The sequence below is a fragment of the Lampris incognitus genome, chromosome 5, assembly GCF_029633865.1.
Source record: "Lampris incognitus isolate fLamInc1 chromosome 5, fLamInc1.hap2, whole genome shotgun sequence".
Lineage (NCBI taxonomy): Eukaryota > Metazoa > Chordata > Actinopteri > Lampriformes > Lampridae > Lampris > Lampris incognitus.
The window spans coordinates 19,030,437-19,054,608 of NC_079215.1; the positions used below are offsets into that span (position 1 = coordinate 19,030,437).

The 24,172-nt window shown below is 44.9% G+C and overlaps 1 protein-coding gene across 1 annotated transcript in view; it reads right to left on the reverse strand.

The window, feature by feature from the left end:
- LOC130112896 (alpha-1,6-mannosylglycoprotein 6-beta-N-acetylglucosaminyltransferase B-like) overlaps positions 1 to 12,169 on the reverse strand; it is a 271,529-nt gene extending 259,360 nt beyond the window's left edge. The window contains exons 1-2 of the mRNA XM_056280419.1: positions 12,150 to 12,169; positions 11,542 to 11,654 (exon numbers count right to left, since the gene is read on the reverse strand). Of these exons, the coding sequence (XP_056136394.1) occupies positions 11,542 to 11,654; positions 12,150 to 12,169 (133 nt within the window). The remainder of the gene's footprint in view (positions 1 to 11,541; positions 11,655 to 12,149) is intronic.
- Positions 12,170 to 24,172: the final 12,003 nt, after the last annotated feature.

Sequence of the window (24,172 nt, forward strand, 5' to 3'; positions counted from 1 at the left end):
AGCGGGACAACGAGGTTGGACACTACAATTTTTAATTAGCTTGCTCCAGATGTCTGCCCAGACTGCAGTGCATGAGTGGTTAATTAATCAAGCACATTTTCCTAAGAAAAACACACACACACACGCTTGAATCCTTCTTTTTCATAAACACATGACATTGCAACCTGCCCCTTCCTATAACCCATCTCTCTCTCACAAAAGCTTTTGTTTTCTGATCCTACTGTATTTTCAGTAGTTTTTCCTTCTTGTTTCTGAGGGACTGCAAGGTCCGAACATTTCCACAGCCATCTAAAGATTAGGCGAATGATCGTGAGAACTAACAAATAAAGATTGATATTGGGTGGCATTTCCACAGAGCTCTAAAAGCTGTTTTATAAAGAGTATTGTTAAGAAGTATTTTCGATGGAGTGTAGTTTGTATTTCCTTATGAGAACAGGGACGAGACCAATCGTGCGAAAATATCAGAATCAGAATCATGTTTATTGGCCCAGTAGGTTCCCAGATAGCAAAAGTGCATCCGGCCCACATACCGCGTGGAATGATGGCACTTGGGCGGTCCACTCCTGTTTGCCAGATCTGGGCCAGAACCAAGCCATAGCAATGCCGCATGTGCCACATATTTGCCAAAGGTGGCCCATATTTTTTTTGTAATATTTGGGCCATATTCACCATTTACCATACGGGCCACTCCAGGGTCACATCCAGATCACAGGTTGCCGAGTGCACCGCATCTTTGCCAAAAAAAGGCCCACGTTTGATTTGGCATATTTGGGCCATATTTGCTATCATACATGTGGGCCACTTCAGGCTCACATCCATTTTGTCAGGGCCAGAAGAAGGCCATCAGTGCCGCATCATTGTCTGAAGTGGCCCACATCCAGATGCTATCTGGGTTTGTACATGCAATTTGACTCCAGTTTCGTGGCTTTCTCGGTGTACTTAACATAGAATAACAACACTACAACACAACATCTGCTCACATAAAATAAACATCTTTAATGTGAGCAGAGCATCACAACACAAATGGCAACAAAGTACTTTATATTTATCAATTTGGGAAAATACACTCAGTATAAAATCCTGTATTTATGACAAAAATCCATGCTGGCATTTATTTATCATGGATGGTCAACCAGCCGACGTTGATCTGGCACGTTTTAATTGTGCCACAGTAATGACGTAATTAGCGGCAGAGAAAATGATGCGAGTATTGACCTAAAGTGTTTGTTCCTTTTGCCGATGAGCTCACTATATAGGCCTCTACATAGATCTCCCTAGATATAGTGGGCAGGGAGTAGTGAATGATTTTGGACATAACTGGTTTGTAGTGATGAGCAAGTTATGAACGAATCGTTCAAAGAAGGGCTGTTTTTACTGAGTGGGGAGTGAAACTCCTCGTCTCCATTAACTCGTTCACTTGCTTGCCCCTCCCACTGCGAAGATGAGATGTATCATATTAATTACTTTATTACCTCTCCCAGCCCGGAGCCGAAGGTCTAACTCGGGCTGCACGAATCACTCACTCACTAGTGCCATGCCTCAGTCAGTAACCGACCATGAATTTCAATTTCCCCCTTTTCAGTAGTTTACTGCGACTCAATTCTGACTGATCACTCATGAAATTCAACAGTGCAATTTCTGATTAACAGACTGTGTTGCTATGGATACCATTCTGTGATGGGACTGACTGCCGCTCACGTCTTTTAAGCAGGGTGACGGACTTTTTTTAAACGGGGAAAAAAATCCTTTTAAATCAACAAAACTATATTTTTCTTTACCAATATTTTGTATGAGTTATTTTCTTTACCTCAGAGTTGGTTTAAGTTGTTTAATGCTGCGGTGTGTGTTGGTCAGCTGGTCTCGTTTGTTACTGCTACTGCGGTCAAGTGAGCCGTCATTTACGAAACCCTGGTCAAGCCAGACGCTTGTCTGATTTTGATGCGCATCTACTGGTGGCGTTACGGTAGGGTTGCTTGGCGCGGACAAAAAGGACGAGGAAAGATCCGTATTTTCACGTTTCAGCAATTTCAGCGAAGAATTCAACGGATTAATGGAGTGGAAGACCCCGGCTATGTTCATGACAAGTTTCATGTGATTTTACAGTTTTTGAGAAAATTAAAGCTAAAATAAGCTCAAATTATATTATGACACATTAATAATGTCCACACATTTGAACTGTAATAAAACAAATTCCTTAACAGCTGACACAGAAATTTAAATGGATTCATGTAGTGGACGACCCTGGCTATGTCCATGACAAGTTTCATGTAATTTTACTTTACAGTTTTTGAGAAAATTAAAGGCAAAATAAGCATAAATTGCATAATCTTGTCACATTTGAACTGTAATAAAACAAATTCCTTAAGAGTTGGCACAGAATTTTCAATAGATTCATGTAGAGGATGACCCTGACTGTGTCCATGACAAGTGTCATGTAATTTTACTGTACAGGTTTTGAGAAACTTAAAAGTTAAAATGAGCTTGATTTACATTATAATACATTAATAATGTCCACATATTTGAACTGTAATAAAACTAATTCCTTAATAGCTGACACAGAATGTTCAATTGATTCGTGTAGAGAACGACCCTGGCTTTGTTCATCACACGTTCCATGTAATTTTACTGTAGTTTTTGAAAAAAATTAAAGCTAAAATAAGCTTGATTTACATTATAATACATTAATAATGTCCACATATTTGAATTGTAATAAAACTAATTCCTTAATAGCTGACACAGAATGTTCAATTGATTCGTGTAGAGGACGACCCTGGCTTTGTTCATTACACGTTCCATGTAATTTTACTGTAGTTTTTGAAAAAAATTAAAGCTAAAATAAGCTTGATTTACATTATAATACATTAATAACGTCCACATAATGAACTGTAATAAAACAAATTCCTTAAGAGTTGACACAGAATTTTAAATTGATTCATGTAGAGAACAACCCTGTCTTTGTTCATTACAAGTTCCATGTAATTTTACTGTACAGTTTTTGAAAGAATTTAAAGCTAAAATAAGCTTGATTTACATTATAATACATCCTGACGTGCCCTGTAGTGTGCCCTGTGGCGCCGCTAAAATGCTGCAAGTACTCAACCAATCAGAAATGTTCAGCACTGCAAGCCCCACCCCAAATGTTTATGTATTTTCGGAAAGTAGGGACACCCCCCCCCCCGAACAGGGACATTTTGGGGGGTAAAATGTTTCTGCCAGGTCCCTGCGGTGAAAACGCACCGAGTTCCACAAAAGTTTTCCACCGGGGAAAGTTCTCGCGGTGGAAACGCGGCTTTAGTGTGCATAAAAGCACCCGGTGAGTGCATTTATGTTTTCTCACATGATCCGCACGACGTGTACTCATGCACACCCTTACAAAATATAGTATACTTTAACTTTATTTTATTAAGTAAACTTCAAGTATGTGTAATAGTATTATACTTGTAAGTATCCATAAGTATAGTTTTGTTTAGTATATCTCTGATAGGTACTTAAAAAGTAAACTGAAAGTATATTCACTGATTTTTAGTTTAAAATAAGTATACTAATAGCACACTTGAATAAACTACTTCGTAGTGGGGGGGGGAAATCCAGCCACTGAGGATGCACAAGCCAGTGCATTCTTAGTGCCGGTCCCAAGCCCGGACAAATGGGGAGGGTTGCGTCAGGAAGGGCATCCAGCGTAAAATCTTTGCCAAATCAAATATGTGGATCACAAATAAGACTTACATACCGGATCGGTCGAGGCCCGGGTTACCAACGACCGCCGCCGGTACTGTTAAACAGAAGGGTGCCGGTGGAAACTATGCTACTGCTGGGCGAAGGAGAAGGAGAGGGGGAAGGCATGTCCAGAGGCAGCTAGAGAGGAGGAAGGGTAGGCATGTGGAGGTGAGAGTTGGAACTTTGAATGTTGGCACTATTACTGGTAAAGAGAGAGAGCTGGCTGACATGATAGAAAGAAGAAAGGTAGGCATACTATGTGTGCAAGAGACCAGGTGGAAGGGGAGTAAGGCCAGGAGTATCGCAGGTGGGTTCAAACTCTTCTACCATGGTGCGAATGGGAGGACAAATGGGATAGGGGTAATTCTGAAGGAAGAGTATGTCAAGAGCGTGCTGGAGGTGAAGAGAGTGTCAGACAGAGTGATGAGTATGAAGCTGGAAATTGAAGGTGTATTGCTGAATGTTATCAGCGCATATGCCCTGCAAGTTGGGTGTGAGATGGACAAAGAAGAAGAATTCTGGAGTGAGTTGGACGACGTGGTAGAGAGGGTGCCCAAGGAGGAGAGAGTGGTGATTGGAGCGGACTTCAATGGACATGTTGGTGAAGGGAACAGAGGTGAGGTGATGGGAAGGTATGGAGTCAAGGAGAGAAATGTGGAAGGACAGATGGTGGTCGATTTTGCGAAAAGGATGGAAATGGCTGTGGTGAATACATATTTCAAGGAGAGGGGGGAACACAGGGTGACGTACAAGAGTGGAGGAAAGTGCACACAGGTGGACTATATCTTATGTAGAAGGCGCCATCTAAAAGGGATTGGAGACTGCAAGGTGGTGACAGGGGAGAACGTAGCTAGGCAGCATCGGATGGTGGTCTGTAGGATGACTTTGAAGACCAAGAAGAGGAAGCAAGTGAAGACACAGCCGAAGATCAAATGGTGGAAGTTGAAGAAGGAAGACTGTTGTGTGGAGTTCAGGCAGGAGTTAAGACAGGCACTGGGTGGTAGTGAAAAGTTGCCAGATGGCTGGACAACCACAGCAGAAAAAGTGAGGGAGACAGCTAGGAAGGTACTTGGTGTGTCATTATGACAGAGGAAGGAAGACAAGGAGACTTGGTGGTGGAATGAGGAAGTACAGCAAAGTATACAGAGGAAAAGGTTGGCAAAGAAGAAGTGGGATAGTCAGAGAGATGAAGAAAGTAGACAAGAGTACAAGGAGATGCAGCGTAAAGCAAAGAGAGAGGTGGCAAAGGAAAAGGCGTATGGTGAGTTGTATGACAGGTTAGACACTAAGGAAGGAGAAAAGGATTTGTACCGATTGGCTAGACAGAGAGACCGAGCTGCAAAGGATGTGCAGCAAGTTAGGGCAACCAAGGATAGATATGGAAATGTGCTGACAAGTGAGGAGAGTGTGCTAAGAAGGTGGAAGGAGTACTTTGAGGGGCTGATGAATGAAGAAAATGAGAGAGAGAGAGAGAGAGAGAGAAGGTTGGATGATGTAAGGATAGTGAATCAGGAAGTTCAGTGGATTAACAAGGAGGAAGTGAGGGCAGCTATGAAGAGGATGAAGAGTGGAAAGGCAGCTGGTCCTGATGACATACCTGTGGAGGCATGGAGATGTTTAGGAGAGATGGCAGTGGAGTTTTTAACTAGATTGTTTAACAAAATCTTGGAAAGTGAGAGGATGCCTGGGGAGTGGACAAGAAGCATACTGGTACCGATTTTCAAGAACAAGGGTGATGTGCAGAACTGTAGCAACTACAGCATGAAGATTTGGGAAAGAGTAATAGAAGCTAGGTTAAGAGGAGAGGTGATGATCAGTGAGCAGCAGTATGGTTTCATGCCACGAAAGAGCACTACAGATGCGATGTTTGCTTTGAGAATGTTGATTGAGAAGTATAGAGAAGGCCAGAAAGAGTTTCATTGTGTCTTTGTAGATTTAGAGAAAGCATACGACAGGGTGCCGAGAGAAGAGGTGTGGTATTGTATGAGGAAGTCAGCAGTTGCAGAGAAGTATGTAGGAGTGGTGCAGGATACGTATGACAGAAGTGTGACAATGGTGAGGTGTGCGGTTGGAATGACAGATGGGTTCAAGGTGGAGGTGGGATTACATCAAGGATCGGCTCTAAGCCCTTTCTTGTTTGCAATGGTGATGGACAGGTTGATGGACGAGATCAGGCAGGAGTCTCCATGGACGATGATGTTCGCGGATGACACTGTGATCTGTAGTGAGAGTAGGGTGCAGGTTGAGGAGAGCCTGGAGAGGTGGAGGTATGCACTGGAGAGAAGAGGAATGAAAGTCAGTAAGAGCAAGACGGAATATCTATGCGTGAATGAGAGGGAGGACAGTGGAATGGTCAGGATGCAAGGAGTGGAGGTGACAAAGGCATTTGAGTTTAAATACTTGGGGTCAACCGTCCAAAGTAACGGGGAGTGCAGGAGAGAGGTGAAGAAGAGAGAGCAGGCAGGGTGGAGTGGGTGGAGAAGAGTGTCAGGAGTGATTTGCGACAGAAGGGTACCAACAAGAGTTAAAGGGAAGGTTTACAAGATGGTTGTGAGACCAGCTATGTTATATGGTTTGGAGACAATGGCACTGACGAAAAGACAGGAGGCAGAGCTGGAGGTGGCAGAGTTGAAGATCCTAAGATTTTCACTTGGAGTAACGAAGAAGGACAGGATTAGGAATGATTATATTAGAGGGACCGCTCAGGTTGGACGGTTTGGAGACAAAGCAAGAGAGGTAAGATTGAGATGGCTTGGACATGTGTGGAGGAGAGATGCTGGTTATATTGGGAGAAGGATACTGAATATGGAGCTGCCAGGGAAGAAGAAAAGAAGAAGGCCAAAGAAGAGGTTTATGGATGTGGTGAGGGAAGACATGCAGGTGGCTGGTGTGACAGAGGAAGACGCAGAAGACAAGAAGAAATGGAAACGGATGATCCGCTGTGGCGACCCCTAACGGGGGCAGCCGAAGTAGTAGTAGTAGTAGTAGTAGTAGTAGTAGTAGTAGTAGTAGTGGGGGGGAAAGGGGAAGAACCTATCAGGGCCCAGGAAGGGGGGGGGTGGCCACGGGAAGCCTGGAATTAAAAGTTTGTTTTGGTTTGCAGATTTTTATTTCTAACTAATTAGCGTCATAACTTCAGTTAAAATTGGCTCAATACATCGGTTGAGGGACTTAAAGAAATTAGTGGAGGCTCTCTGAGGCCCCTCTCACCCCTTACAAGAGGTGCGAAATGGTTTAGTCTGCCTTTCACGAGCAACTCTCAATGCAGCTCATCTAGTCCTGTCGCGAGTGACTGCTGATACAAGTACAAGCAAAGATCAGCTCAGCGATGTCCCAGGAGAGGCTGAACAGCCTGGCACTGCTCTCAATTGAAAGCCGATTAGCAAAACAATTGGACTTTAAAGATCTAATCAATGACTTTGCAAACAAGAAGTCCCATCAGTGGGCGTTTACTGTGGAATTAACATCATGGGTGTCAGCATCAGTACCCTAAGACGCATCAAAGCTTGAAGCGATACTATACATTTTTTCAGTCACGGCAAGATAGTTAATTTAGGTTAAGGTTACGTTAAGTTAGGTTAAAATAGATTAATGTACTGTGATTGTAAATATACAGTATGCTAAACTCAAAGAAGTGATGCGTGATAAACAAGAAGAAAGGGGCCCACAGAGACTGCTTATATAGGGCCCAGAATTATTTTTTTTGCTACACCCCTGTACACACCCAATGGCACAATTTCTTATTTCAGCTCAGCCAGAGGAGGTAAGATGGTGCTGCCATCCAGTTTAATGACCTTTGACCATCTCACACCGCTGACACTCCTTCACACCTTGCGGCTCAGAAGATTGGACAACCACACTTATCCTACATCGCCGCTGTCGGCGTGCGGGTCATGTGACATGTCAAGCTCGCCGCGGATAGTGTTAATGAGATTTCACCGGTGAGATGTGAAGTAATCAGATGTCGCCTTCGGCAGCCTCAGAAAAACACTGGAGCCGGTCAATAACTCGGGTTGTCGGTGTGCAGTGGGGAGTCTCCCGAGATGGTGAAGGCGGATATGGATTTATTTTCATGTTCGACTGATTTTCATTGTCAACCCACAGCATTAAAGTAGTTTAATGACCTTGAGTGGAGGTTGAGGAGTCATCATTATTTAGCACTGTAAAGAGATTTGATTCTGATAAACGGGTCACCGAATGAATTTGCGTCAGGATTGTTTACAATATAATGCTAAATAGTCTACAGATATAGATATCCCTTCTAAGCTCACATAAAGCCCTTTAATAGGTAGTGATCTGGGCTCGGGCTGCACAATAAACTGCTTATCATTTCTAGATATTTCAAATTTGCCTCCCCCAATAAGCAGCTGGCCGACATTTAAACGTTTATTAGAATTAAAACAATTCAGTGTAGTTTTTACACCTCTGATAACATCCTATTGATAGTCAAGATGAGCACTTCTACCAGTCCCAGCCGTTTCACTTTTGCCCATCAGTAGCATGAGTAGCGCCAAAGAGAAGCTAAGCTTGTTTTATTGCTACACGCCTGGAGCAAAGAGCAACATTTTGAGAACCTAAATATGCATAAAATGAAAAACAAAAAAGAAGAAGCAGGAAACAGGGGCAAGAAATATAAACAAAAAAAACAAAAACAATATAAGTGCATGTCTGCTTGTATCCAAATTTGTAGTGTTTCATGTAGAATAAAGGCTACAATACATCCATAAACATTTATGGGATGCTCTGCACCACAATGTGAGCGTGAGTGCACTGTGCTGCAAAATGAGTTGACGCTGCATTAGGCTGAAAAGTCCCTGACATCCTACTCAGTTTCCTCCCACAGTACAAACACATGCCTGTAAGGAGAGCTGGAAACTAAGTAGGTGCTACCAATGTGTGAATTGCTGCCATCTCTGGACCCTGCAATGGAGCGGTAACCTCTGCAGGGTGTCTGTCACAATGGATGGCTGGATGCCAAGATATGTATTTGGAAAGTTATCAAATTACGTGAAAAAAACAGCCTTTTATGCATAACACACTTAACATCTCAATTGAAGTATTTAGGGATTATAAAGCAGCGCTTCTTTGTCAATACAGTGCAGACCTAGTTAGGGGGTTGCTTTGAAGGTAAGAGCAAATAATAAGTGGCTAATCTGGGGAACAAACCTGTTCACATACGTAACTTTGCTGAAGCAGAAGTGTGTTTCAGAGGGAATCCTGGGAATGCGCTGGCACTTTGGACCATGCAGATGTTGGTGCCAGCTAAGCTTTTTGGCATATTTTTTCTTTAAGCCCTGCAGAAGAGAGTAGTACAGACAGTGGAAAGTCCATTGTGTTGAATGTGGGGCTCTGAGGAATTGTTTGATTTAACAAATGCTACACATTTCCAAAGTGTTTGTCTCTGTGTGGCCTTCCATCAGAGTTCCTCAACCCGGAGTCAGAGTCATACATACGTACATATACACACAGGTCCCAAATAGCAAAATTGCTGTGGCCCAGACCCGTCCCACACCCGACACTTAGTCCGGCCCACATACTGCGTGGAATGATGGCACTTGGGCGGTCCGGTCCTGTTTGTCAGATCTGGGCCAGAACCAAGACATAGCAATGCTGCATGTGCCACATATTTGCCAAAGGTGGCCCATATTTGTTTTGTGATATTTGGGCCATATTCACCATTTACCACACAGGCCACTTCGGGGTCACATCCAGATTAAATGTTGCCGAGAGCACGGCATCTTTGCAACAAAAAAAAGGCCCACATTGGATTTGGCATATTTGGGCCATATTTGCTATTGTACATGTGGGCCACTTCAGGCTCACATCCATTTTGTCAGGGCCAGAAGAAGGCCATCAGTGCCGCATCATTACCTTAAGTGGCCCACATCCAGACGCTATCTGGGGATGGCATTAGTATTCAGAACAGAGAAGCGAAGTCTCTGTATTCAACCTCCATTACGAATACACACCAGGATTCAGATTACAGTCACTTTATACATTTAGAGGAGCGTATACTTCCAATACTTCCCTCCAAACCAGCGTCGACGTTACCGGTGGGTCCTCGGCAGGTGATGCAAACTCCCAATGAAAACCGAATGGAAAAAATAAACTTGAGTTTTAAAAGGTAACGATACGTGGAAAACATCTAATTGGCCACGACAGATTTACCCTTTAAACTGTTAACTATTTTCAAATCACCACGTGCTCATGTCCTTGGGCGTGCACCGCGTGTCCGTAGTTCGCGGCAGTGGTTGTGAGATGGTCCGGTAACGCCAAGGAATACACCTGCCATAAACAACGCCGATACTGTTTGACACGTGACTTCTGAGGCCGTATTCTGTTTCAGCAACGTCTTTTACGTCATCTGCTGCAAAGACAACCGAGCTGTTTTTCCTCTTTCCCTCATAGCGTAGTAGTGAACTGATCTGAATGAAGACTGCGTCTCTCCCCCGTAGCCATCACACTATGCGAACAAAACGAATTTAATCACGATTCGTTATTGCAAAAACAAAACAAAAAAGAAAGAAAAGAAAAGTTACCTGGTCCAACTTTATAAATAAAATGGACTGTTTTAAAGAGCACATCTTTTAGCAGTGCATTCACGTTACAATGCCTTTTAATTTTCAGAACATTCACTGAGGTCAACAGTGACCACAGATGGGCCGTATTTTAATTACAAGTAATTGAAATATGTTTTTTTATTTACTTCTGAGTATTTTGTAATTTATATTTGATCAGTCTAAGAAAAAAAATAGAATGTAGTTTGTAACATGTTACTTCTGGGAGCAGTATTTTGCATTTGAAATTCTCATAAAATGAGATCAGACTTGAGGTCAAAGAGGGTTGGTCTTTTTTACAGCTATCGTCTATTCATCTACGTCAGTTATAATGGGAATGATATGAAGGAAGTTGGCCAGCATCACACATTCCACATGGCGTGGAAGCTGATGTGCCTTTTGCAGTGCATTCCCCTCACCGGGGGGGGGGGGTTATTGAAGGACTCACCAAGCAGGAGACACTAACAAAGTAGGACTGCATTTAGGAAAGCCTTCCACATCTTCATCTTTGTTCATGACACAAAATGACCCCCCCCCCCTTTTCTCTTCTCCCCAGTTGTACTTGGCCAATTACCCCACTCTTCCGAGCCATCCCGGTCTCTGCTCCACCCCCTCTGCCGATCCGAGGAGGGCTGCACACTACCACATGCCTCCTCCAATACATGTGGAGTTGCTAGCCACTTCTTTTCACCTGACAGTGAGGCGTTTCGCCAGGGGGATGGATGGATCGCAGGACTGCATTTCCCCCAGTTCCCCCTCTCCCCTGAACAGGCGCCCCGACCGACCAGAGGAGGCGCTAATGCAGTGACCAGGACACATACCCGCGTCCGGCTTTCCACCGGCAGACACGGCCAATTGTGTCTGTAGGGACGCCCGACCAAGCCGGAGGAAACACGAGGATTCGAACCGGCAATTCCCGTGTCGGTACGAAACGGAACAGACCGCCACGTCACCCGCACGCCACAAACTGATTTAAACACTCTTCATCCACAGAAGTGGCCTTTGGATATCTTGCAGTATTTTTCTATTTGAAATACAAAACACATGTATCTTAATTAAATAGATTTTCGGTGCCGGTATTTTATAGCTTATTTTAATACGTTTGACAAAGATGTATTATGTAACATGTTGGATTATGAGGTGTCCATAGCGACGTCCACTTTGACAAAGTGGTGGACCCCAGTGGCACCATGGTCCATTTTGCTGCGGTCCTAAGTGTGGTTACGGATGTGAACCTGTTCGAGAGCTGTTAAGAGAGAGGCGGTACCTTCGGTGCGGATGGTGAACGGGGAGTCGGCCAGTCTCTTGGCTGAGAATTGACCTCCCAGAGAGGTCATCAGAAAACACAAGCTGAAGAAGCCTATGCCCACCACAAAGATCCTGCAACAGATTGGGGGGGGGGGGGATGAGAAGATGAAAGGAAAGAAGGTGTTTGAAGTAGAAGGAAAGATGTTTGGAGACGAGTGATGAAAATACATGGATTGAGAGGATGGTACGAGGCGAACGAGGGGTGCAGGGAGTTGTTCAGGGACAGACAGAGGAGAGATGCAGAACGAAGAGGTGTGCAAAACCAACGCGGGAAGATGGATAGGATGAGAACGACGGGTACGGAGGACGTGATTGAATGGAGGTGGCGACGAAGAAACCAGACAGAGAATGGGGGGGGGGTAAAATTTGGGGGGGCGGGAGAAGAAACGACAGTCAAGAAAACAGCTGCAGCAATAACAAAGGACATTGCATAAATAAAACACCGATAGCGCACACTAGAACGTAACACAATTGGTCAATGGTTATGTATAAATGTCAACCCTGTCTCTCAGACGAAACATTTATATGCAAATAATTTGGAGTCCAATATATGAATATGTTGAACACCAACGTTCAGTCACATACATCCAATATATGTCAGTCACTTTGCAATGAGAATACACACACACACACTATATATATATATATATACACGTATATATACAGTGCATCCGGAAAGTATTCACACCCCTTCACTTTCCCCACATTTTGTTATGTTACAGCCTTATTCCAAAATGGATTAAATTCCTTTTTGTTCTCATCAATCTACACACAATACCCCATAATGACAAAGTGAAAAAGGTTTTGTACAAATTTTTGCAAATTTATTAAAAATAAAAAAACTGAAATATTGCATGTACATAAGTATTCACACCCTTTGCTATGACACTCAAAATTGAGCTCAGGTTCATCCTGTTTCCACTGATCATCCTTGAGATGTTTCTACATCTTGATTGGAGTCCACCTCTAGTAAATTCAATTGATCGGACATGATTTGGAAAGGCACACACCTGTCTATATAAGGTCCCACTGTTGACAGTGCATGTCAGAGCAGAAACCAAGCCATGAAGTCAAAGGAATTGTCTGTGGACCTCCGAGACAGGATTGTATCGAGGCACAGATCTGGGGAAGGGTACAAAAACATTTCTACAGCTTTGAAGGTGCCGAAGAGCACAGTGGTCTCCATCATTCATAAATGGAAGAAGTTTGGATCCACCAGGACCCTTCCTAGAGCTGGCCGCCCAGCCAAACTGAGCAATCGGGGGAAAAGGGCCTTGGTGAGGGAGGTGACCAAGAACCCGATGGTCACTCTGACAGAGCTCCAGTGTTCCTCTGTGGAGATGGAAGAACCTTCCAGAAGGACAACCATCTCTGCAGCACTCCACCAATCAGGCCTTTATGGTAGAGTGGCCAGATGGAAGCCTCTGCTCAGTAAAAGGCACATGGCAGCCCGCTTGGAGTTTGCCAGAAAGCACCTAAAGGACTCTCAGACCATGAGAAACAAGATTCTCTGGTCTGATGAAACCAAGATTGAACTCTTTGGCCTGAATGCCAAACGTCACGTCTGGAGGAAACCAGGCACCTCTCATCACCTTGCTAATACCATCCCTACAGTGAAGCATGGTGGTGGCAGCATCATGCGGTGGGGATGTTTTTCAGCGGCAGGAACTGGGAGACTAGTCAGGATCGAGGGAAAGATGAATGGAGCAAAGTACAGAGAGATCCTTGATGTAAACCTGCTCCAGAGCGCTCAGGACCTTAGACTGGGGCGAAAGTTTACCTTTCAACACGACAACGACCCTAAGCACACAGCCAAGACAATGAAGGAGTGGCTTCAGGACAAGTCTGTAAATGTCCTTGAGTGGCCCAGCCAGAGCCCAGACTTGAACCCCATTGAACATCTCTGGAAAGACCTGGAAATAGCTGTGCAGCGACGCTCTCCATCTAACCTTACAGAGCTCGAGAGGATCTGCAGAGAAGAATGGGAGAAATACCCCAAATATAGGTGTGCCAAGCTTGTAGCTTCATACCCAAGAAGACTTGAGGCTGTAATCGCTGCCAAGGGTGCCTCAACCAAGTACTGAGTAAAGGGTGTGAATACTTACGTATGTACATGCAATATTTCAGTTTTTTATTTTTAATAAATTTGCAAAAATTTCTACAAAACCTTTTTCGCTTTGTCATTATGGGGTATTGTGTGTAGATTGGTGAGAAAAAAGGAATTTCATCCATTTTGGAATAAGGCTGTAACATAACAAAATGTGGGGAAAGTGAAGGGGTGTGAATACTTTCCGGATGCACTGTATATACATACATAGATACATAGATACATAGATACATAGATACATAGATACATAGATACATACATACATACATACATACATACATACATACATACATACATACATACATACATACATACGTATGTATGTATGTATGTATGTATGTACATGCAAGTAATGTTAATTACAATAGTCATATAAAGTTATGATAAAAAACATAAAATGAAGATATGATTAAAAAAAATAAGGGTATGTTAGGTTTTGATCAAAGTATTGGCAATATTAAAAGGTGCATTATAGTAATGGAGTAACACAGAGTGTTTGTGTGTGTGTGTGTGTATATGTGCTGCTATGATCGGTTGAGGCAGGGGTCTACCACACCAGACAAGACCCAAGCTGCAGGCTGTGCCAAAATGCCCCTGAGACAGTCCAGCACTTAGTAGCAGGGTGTCAAATGCTAGCTGGGAAAGCATACACTGAAAGGCATAATCAAGTAGCTGGGATAGTACACAGGAATATCTGTACTGAATACAGACTGGAAGTCCACAAGTCCAAATGGGAGACACCGCCAAAGGAGGTTGAGAATGGCAGAGCTAAGATCCTGTGGAACGTCAAGCTCCAGACGGACAAGCAGGTACTGGCTAACTAACCAGACATTGTGGTGGACGACAAGGAACAGAAGACAGCTGTAGTGGTCGATGTAGCAATCCCGAGCGTCGGCAACACCAGGAAGAAAGAGCATGAGAAGCTAGAGAAATACCAAGGGCTGAGGGAAGAACTGGATCGGATGTGGAAGGTGAAATCCACAGTAGTCCCAGTGGTAATAGGAGCACTAGGGGCTGTGACCCCCAAACTGGGAGAGTGGCTCCAGCAGATTCCAGAAACCACATCTGAGGTCTCTGTCCAGAAGAGTGCAGTCCTAGGAACAGCTAAGATACTGTGCAGAACCCTCAAACTCCCAGGCCTCTGGTAGAGGACCGAGTTTGAGGAAGACACACACCACCCGAAAAAGGGTGAGGGAGAGATCTTTATGTAAATAAGTATTTATGGATAAATGAGAGCCACATTCCTCATATGCAAACACACTCGGCCAATAAAACTGAACTGAAGACAGCTGATGGGTTGAGCAGTGGGACATTTTCAAACCCACTCCGCATCATCCAGTTGAGCATATTTACGTTGGTTGTGATGGTTAGCATCGTAGATGTCAGTTTTCTGGGGGTTGAGGTATTTGAGTACCCCCAATATTTTTCCCCCAAACCCAACGCCAAACCATAAAATAAAATTTAAAAAAATGCTTTGTCAAATGAAAAAGACATAGTTGAGTAGCTGAATATGTGGAATGAGATAAACCAAACACAAAATGGGGGATGTAAACTTTGATTTTACCAAATACGCGATTTTAACTGAAGCCGTAGACTACGAACAGCTTCCGGTTTTTGCATAAAATTTTGATAAACGTCAGACTGCCAGCTTTCAATAATAACTTGTGTGCAATGTTACATCAGAAACATTCAAAACTGTATCAACCTATAAGAAGAACAAAACAGTGGACAAGTTGGTCAATAGTTTTGCTGCATGGGAAGGGACATCAGTACTTAAAGCGTCCCATTTTATTTTCATGACGGTTAATCTTTTTTTTTTTTTTTTCGTTTGTTTGTTTGTTTGGGGGCATCTGGTAGCGGAGCCATCTATTCCTTTACCTACCAACACAGGGATCGCCAGTTCGAATCCCCGTGTTACCTCCGGCTTGGTCGGGTGTCCCTGCAGACACAATTGACCATGTCTGCGGGTGGGAAGCCGGATGTGGGTATTTGTCCTGGTCGCTGCACTAGCGCCTCCTCTGGTCGAACAGGGCGCCTGTTTTGGGGGGGGGGGATGGCGTGATCCTCCCACGCACTACGTCCCCCTGGCGAAACTCCTCACTGTCATGTGAAAAGAAGTGGCTGGTGACTCCCCATGTATCGGAGGAGGCATGTGGTAGTCTGCAGCCCTCCCCGGATCGGCAGAGGAGGTGGAGCAGCGACTGGGACGGCTCGGAAGAGTGGGGTAGTGGCCACGAGCAATTGGAGAGAAAAAGGGGAACAAAAACCAGCAACAACAAAAAATATTGTTTGTCGGGGTGAATATGGGGGGAAAATACAGGCTACATCTGTCCTTTTAGATGAGCCCCCACAACAGTCCCTATCAAGCATTCAAACTTCATTAAGAGCTGGAGGCATGTGGCAGCTTCAACATGCTGCGCACAGCGTTTTCACATTCATGTACAAATGTGTGTGGTGGTGAATTCACCAGCAGCTTCAGGGATGTCCAGTCATTACGCCTCTGGTCCACCGAGACCTTTCCGCTAGACTAGTAAGCATTGCTTTAAAGCAAAAAAAAAAAGGCAATGAGGACTGCTACAAGAAGGCCCAGTTGGTAGAAAATAGCCTATTTAAAGATGCCCGTAGAAAGTGCTGTCAGCAGTCATACTCACAACTCACTCAATTGGCTCATGCAACGCTCGCACGAGCACCTTTAAGGCTTTGTTTTTGCACCCGAGCCTGAAGAGCAAACTCCAAGCGCTCCAAAAAACAGTGAATTATTCATGACCATGTTCTGTGGCCCCGTAGTAGTAAATACGGGCTGTTTGCTTTTGACTATGGGGGGCTCGCTGTAAAAGCTAACAAGCACTACCTGGGATGATAAACAACCGCAGTCACGCAAACTATGAACCAAACTTCTTGGTATCAATGAAGTCATTAACAAATGGACTCCTCTCGAGCATTATGAGGAATGGCTTGAAATGTTGCACTGATCTGGCTGACCCCAAAGGGACGAGAGACGGAGTCCATACATATGTGGGGTGTGTGTGTGTGTGTGTGTGTGTGTGTGTGTGTGTGTGTGTGTGTGTGTGTGTGTGTGTGTGTGTGTGTGTGTGTGTTTTTGGTGGAGAGTTGGCAGGCGTCCATGGTGACTTTATATTCTAAAACAGCGTCAGCGTATTTCATTCTTAGTCATAATACACTTGGCTGGCCTCAGGGACGCACATTACACTGTGCCTTGTTTTGAGAAAACAATTTTCACAAGATACGTTTATCAGCAGACCCATAATAGTCCAAATCCGGGTCGAGATAGGAACAGGTTGGATGTAACACGGTCACTGTGATTTGACTGGACACACAACAAAAGCAGCGAAGGTGCTGTAAACCACTGCTGTTAGGTTTTACCATATACCCTTGTGTATGTGTATAACATGAAGATGGCTATGTAGCGAATTCAGGGGGGCAGCCGGGAACCGCCACAGCTGGGACGCGAACCCTGGTCTCCCACACAACGGGTGACTAAGTTAACCGGGCGACTAAAGGGTCCGACTGGTTAGCCAAGGGCTAGCGAGTCTATTTATCCGTGCCCATTACAGATAGAAAAAAAAAGAAAGAAAGATTGTAGGGCGTCCGGGTAGAGTAGCGGTCTATTCCGTTGCCTACCAACACGGGGGTCCCTGGTTCGAATCCCCAATTTACCTCCGGCTTGGTCGGGAGTCCCTACACCCTTCCCACCCTACAGACATAATTGGCTGTGTCTGCGGGTATGTGTCCTGGTCGCTGCACTAGCGCCTTCTCTGGTCGGTTGCGGCGCCTGTTCGGGGGGAGGGGGAATAGCGTGATCCTCCCACGCGCTACGTCCCCCTGGTGAAACTCCTCACTGTTAGGTGAAAAGAAGCGGCTGGCGACTCCACATGTATCGGAGGAGGCATGTGGTAGTCTGCAGCCCTCCCCGGATCGGCAGAGTGGGTGGAGAAGCGACCGGTATGCCTCAGAAGAGTGGGGTAATTGGCCAAGAGCAATTGGGGTGAAAAAAAAGGAGGGGGGGGGTCAAAAAATAAAGTAGAGCTCAGCAGATTTCCTAAATCAAATCCATCATTCACTGATTTGTCATTAACCTATTTTGGCACCTGCAAATATTTTCTATATTTTACACATATATTAATATTTTGTCTGTGAGACAGGGCTGACAGCCACCTATTCCCCACCTCTGTTGCCCCCCCCCTTTATTTCCCAGCAATCTGCAACATTAAGAAATATTGAAATACCGCCCCCCATCAGTTCCAGGCACACCGCAGAATGGCTCCTCCTCACTGTATAGAGGACCACCGATACCGATACTGGGATTGATCTGCATGTAATGCAAGGCCCTGGATATGATGAAGGGATTATTCGGCAAGGTTACAGACACTAGGCCTGCAGATCCTTTCCTCCAGGTTGTGCACCCGATACCTGTACGGATTATGGACCTACTCTAAAACCATCTGGCCACCAATCCGAAGGATTTGCGGTCTTGAAATCATAATCACTGACCTAATCCCATACATGGGTTTGAATGGGTGAGAGGGCTTTTGGCGGGGGACAACCTGAGTTTGTCCAAACATTTTAAAACTCGTCTCCAAAAGCAAATTTTGTTACCTGGCTTTTCACTGTGTCAGACACATTTCTTTTTCTTTTTTTTAATACTGTATCGCTTTTATATTCTTACTGCTTTTCTTTTCGCTCTCACATCTCCCCTCTCTTTGAAATCCCCCTTTTTTTTACGAAGAACTATGGGACGAATTCACTCAGGGTTTTAAAGAGCGATAAAAATGAGGCTGACTCCACTTGATGTTGTACATTTTCCTCTGTGTCAATCAGGCCTTTCCTCAGTGACCTTTATCCTTGAATAAAGAAAAAATGAAAGGCAGCCAGTGGTAAGTTTGAAGAGACAGACCCTCATAAAAAAAGAAAGAAAGAAAAATGAAAAAAGAAGAAGAATTTGAATGAGCTATAATAGTTTAATCCACACTTTTATCAGTGACTTTAGGGGTTGCACGTTGTGTGTGTGTGTGTGTGTGTGTGTGTGTACGTGCATACGCAGTGGTGTAGTGTAGGGTATATACAGGTTTATGGCATATACCCACCTCTTTCTGGCAATTTGGAGTATATCAATCATTCTATATAGTGCTTTATACCCACTTACCAGCCGGACAGCCACTGAAAAATACACTACATGGCTAAAAGTATGTGGACACCCAAACATCACACCCATATGTATTTGTTGAACATCTCCTTCCAAAACCATGGGCATAAATATGGAGTCCCCCCCCCCCCCCACCCTTTGCTGTTATAACAGCCTCCACTTTCCCGAAATGGCTTTCCACTAGATGTTGGATCATGGCTGCAGGGATTCACTCCCATTCAGCCACAAGAGACTTGGTGATGTTGGGGAGAAGGCCTGGCTCACAGTCAGCAATTCAAATCATCCCAAATGTGTTGGACGAGGTTGAGGTCAAGGCTCTATGCAGGCCGGTCATGTTCTTCCACGCTAAACTCTGCAAACCAAACCATGTCTTTATGGACCTCGCATTGTGCATGGGGGCATGGTCATGCTGAAACAGGAAAGGGCCTTTCCCAAACTGGAGCCACAAAGTTGGAAGCACACAAGTCTCTAGATCATCATTGTGTGCTGTGGCATTATAAGATTTCCCTTCACTGGAACTAAGGGACCCAGCCCAAACCATGAAAAACAGCCCCAGACCACTATTCCTCCTCCACCACACTTTACAGTTGGCATTATGCATTCGGGCAGGTAGCGTTCTCCTGGCATTCACCAAACCCAGATTGGTCCATCAGACCGTGAGATGGTGAAGCGTGATTCATCAGCCCAGAGCACGTGTTTCCACTGCTCCAGAGTCCACTGATGCTGTACTTTACACCGCTCCAGCCGACGCTTGGCATTGCACATGTTGATTTGAGGCTTGTATGCGGCTGTTTGGCCATGGAAACCCATTTCATGACGCTGCTGATGAACAGCTCTTGTGCCGTTGTTGCTTCCAGAGGCAGTTTGGGACTCGGTAGCCACTGCTGCAACCAAGGACAGACGATCTTTATGCGCTGCGCTGCAGCACTCTGCGGTCTTGTTCTGTGGTCTTGTGTGTCTTATCGCGTCACGGTTGAGCCATTGTTGCTCCGAGACCTTTCCGCTTCACAATAACAGGCTTACATTTGACCGGGGCAGATCTAGCAAGATAGAAACTCAACTGTTGGAAGGGTGGCGTCCTATAACAGAGCCACACTGAAAGTCACTGAGCTCTTCAGTGCGACCCGTTCTACTGCTAATGTTTGGCTATGGAGGCTGCATGGCTGTATGAGGGGTTTTATACACCTGTTAGCAATGGGTGTGGCTGAAATAGGCGAATCCACTAATTAGAAGGAGGGTCCACATACTTTTGGCCATAGAGTATATCCACTTCTTCCTCAGTAATCTCAGGAGTTAAGTGTGCCTTGTTCTCTGCTGACCCGAACAAAATACATTTCCACATGAACTGACAATAAAGGCATGTTATTCTGTTCTAGTCTACCCATCTACTTTGTATTATACCCACCCCTTCAACTATCACTGCAGCCCTGTGTGTGTGTGTGAGTGATGAATGAGGGAAGGAAAAATAAGAAGGAGAGAGAGAGAGAGAGAGGTGCACCACATGTGAGCCACAGACTAAACGACAGGGAGAGGTAACAGTGAGCCAAATGAAGACAGAGAAAAACAGCCGGCTTGGCTCATGCACTCGCACACAAGCTCATTTGGTTTGCACACCGGTCCTGTCCCAGGGCGATCATTTCCTCTCTTATCATTTAGGCATTTTTCAAAGCAGCGTTAGGTGGGTGATAGGGGAGGATTAGGCCCAAGCCCTGCCTGACGAGTCTTTAATTAACAGGCTTAAAGTAAATGCTCTGCTCCCTATAATTGGATCAGAAGGAGAGATCCGCTATCAGCTAATTGGCTTGCTCACCCGTATGCTGTTATCAGATTTCGCCCCTCGGTAGATGATGTTGAAGCTAAATGAGCTCTGCCAGGGACGTGTTAGTTGGGGTAGAAGTGTTGGTCGGGGCGTTTTCCAAGAAACTTCTCTCATGGCAACTCCTAAACTCAGCAGACTCAAATGGCCATGATGTGCAACAACTGATTTTTTTTTTTTTTAGTTCAGCACAGTCACACAGAAAACCCCCCCATATGCAACAAATTTGAAGGTGCAATGGGAAGGTGATTGCCACTGTATGGAATGATGACATGATTGAGGTCCTCTGCTGAGATCTACTTGCAACCGGATTTAAACTCAACGTGGATTATAATGCTGAGCCACCCAAACCACACCATACCCGAACCTACACTTGACCACCTCTGAAGTGATAACATAACCATTTCTAACCTTGTACCTGATATCTAAACCTAAGCCAATACCTAAATTTAACCATGTCTACACTGATGAGCCAAAGCAATATGACCGCCTGATTAGTATGCTGTTGATCCTCCATGTGCCAACAAAACAGCACCAACCCGCCGAGGCATGGACTCCACAAGTCCCCTGAAGGTGTCCTGAGGTATCTAGCACCAAAACATTAGCATCAGATCCTTCAAGTCCTCTAAGTTGCAAGGTGGAGCCGCCATGGATTGGACTTGTTGGTCCAGCTCATCCCACAGATGCTCAATCGGATTGAGATCTGGCGAATTTGGAGGCCAGGGCAACACCTTGAACACTTCATCATGTTCCTAAAACCATTCCCAAACAATGTGCGCAGTGTGGCAGGGCACAGTAACCTGCTGAAAGAGGCCACTGCCATCAGGGAATACCATAGTCATGAAGGAGGGTACCTGGTCTGCAACGGTGTGTAGGTAGGTGGCATGTCAAATTAACATCCACATGAATGGCAGGACCGGGGGTTTAACATTGCCCAGAGCATCACACTCCCTCCGCCGGCTCATCATCTTCCCATAGTGCATCCTGGTGCCATCACGTCCCCGGGTAAACGTCACACATGTACATGGCCATCCACGTGATCTAAAAGAAAATGGGACTCACCGGACCAGGCAACCTTCTTCCACTGCACCAAGGTCCAGGTCCAATGCTCACATGTCCATTGTAGACACTTTCAACAGTGGACAGAGGTCAGCATAGGCAATCTGACAAGTCTGCAGCTACGCAGCCTCATATGCACCAGGGTGCGATGCACTGTGTGTTGTGACACATTCCTCCCATAAGCATCATTAACATTTTCTGTGACTTGTGCTACAGCAGACCTTCTGTCGGTTCGGACCAGACGGGATGGCCTTCTTGCCTTTGCACATCATGAGCCTTGGGTGTCCAACATCCTGTAGCCAGTTTGTGGTTTGTCCCTCCTCGAACCACTGTCGGTAGGCACTCACCACCGACCGGGAGCACCCCACAAGTCTTGCCGTTTCAGAGATGCTCTGACCCATTTGTCCGGACGTAAGAATTGGGCCCTTGTCAGAGTCACTCAGGTCATTACTCCTGCCCATTTCTCCTGCATCCAACACGTTGACTATAACAACTGATTGTTCACTTACCATCTAATCTACCCAGACTTTGACATGTGTCCTTGTTTGAGGATGATCAACGTTATTCAGTTCACCTGTGGGTGGTCATAATGTTTTAGCTTATCAGTGTAATCCAGTAGTGTTAAAGCAGAAGGTTGGAGCAAATGACCTGAACAACGTCCTCATGCATCGTTTATGTTGAAATGCATCATATGAATGTGATTCAACACTGAATCTACATATTTTGAGTTTTTTGAAAAATATTTTATATGAGCCTTTCGTCTGCGAGGCTGCATTGTTTTCATTCCACTTACATTTTTGCACTTTAACCCAGCAATACTGTCACTAGAGATTTTGTTAGATTTCCTAACTGGACATTTGTGATTAGGACATGATTGCCCACCTTCTTTGCCTTTTAAAGTTGCCATATTAACATTAATGGTAAAACATAGGCAAATGACAGTTTCAGATGAGAGGTTTTTTTCTTTTGATAGATGTGTTTTATTGTGAGTATGATACTTAAGCAATGACATGGTGCAAGGATTACTGGCTTTCCCCGCTGATTTCAGATCATCACTGACTGATTTATGCTCAAAATCAGGATGTTTTTGTCACTTGTCACATGATACTAGTGAGGACTACTAGTGAGTTTATTGCTAATCTCATAATACAATATGAACAAATGCAACAGCTGCAGAAATCACATTTATTCCGTTAGCGCTGCATTTCTGCAGCATTTCTCCACCTCACTACAGAAGTTGCTTGAAAATTTCAGCAGTACTTCCAGATGTGTATAAATATAGGTTGGGCAACTACTGTTAGGGCACCATTCCCTCTTAACGAGGCAGTAAAATTCCTTAATCTGTTATCTCTAATCCCCAAATCACTCAGTTTAATTGAACATTTAAAAACCTGTCCGTTTAAGCGAGTGAGGTAAAGCCAGCCATTCCTCTCATGTCCCTCCTGCAGATATCAAGCCTCATTGGACGAGTGAAGCAGGTTGGCATGGCATCGCTAAATGGACTGTAAAGTAGAAACTCTTAAAGCAGTTAACATGCGTAAGACATACCCTCCAGTTTCTCCTCGCTCCTCCTGTTCATATACAAGCCAAGTTACACGGTGAATGACACTACTCATTTTAATGGGGCAATCAGGCAATAAACTCAGAGTTCAGTTGACTGGTAAAATACCTTATGTCATGGCTCCGGATGTGCCTCCAGTTATTTCCCCTGTGTCTCCTGTTTTCCCCTGTCTGTCTCTGTGTGTGTGTGTATGTGGTCTGCGTGGCTTCCTTCCTTGGCAGTCTCCGGGTCCCTCCTGATTTGCGGTTCATTCACCTCGCCTGCCCAGCCTGCACACCAGGAGCACTTGTTGGCTCATGCTCGGGGGGTAAGGAAATGCACTCTTTCACAGTTGAGAGGGTACCCAATAAGAGATGCCACAGCTGTGCATCCTGCCATTCACCAAAGAAGTCCATGTTGAAGAAACCCTGTAACCTGTGTAGCAAATTACATTTAATTATCCTCCATGACATCAGCCCACAGGACACGACTAAGAGATTGATGGTCCAAGCCCCTCCCGTGACGAAGCGGTATACCTTGACCTGCCCAATCGCTCGGCAAAAGTCTTACTGAAAGTCCTAAAAGTCACGTTGCATGTTGGGGGCTGTAGTCTGGAGACGTTTTCCCTTTTGGATGATGCCTCAAGTCGAACTATCATCCTTCGAATCGCCAGCCGGTAGCTTCGCCTCCAGGGGGAGCCAGAGATAAAGTATGCCACCGACAACGCTTTTCCCTCTCCATGCCTCAGCCTAGCTGAACACTCGTGTTTTGTGGATGTACTAAAGAAACAGTATCCTCACCTGCGGGGATTACCTCTTCAGCCCTTCTCCAAAACTTTACCTCTTGTACTCATTGGCTCTGACTCCTGACCCCACTTAGCTGTGCCCACTGAGCCTGTCCAGAT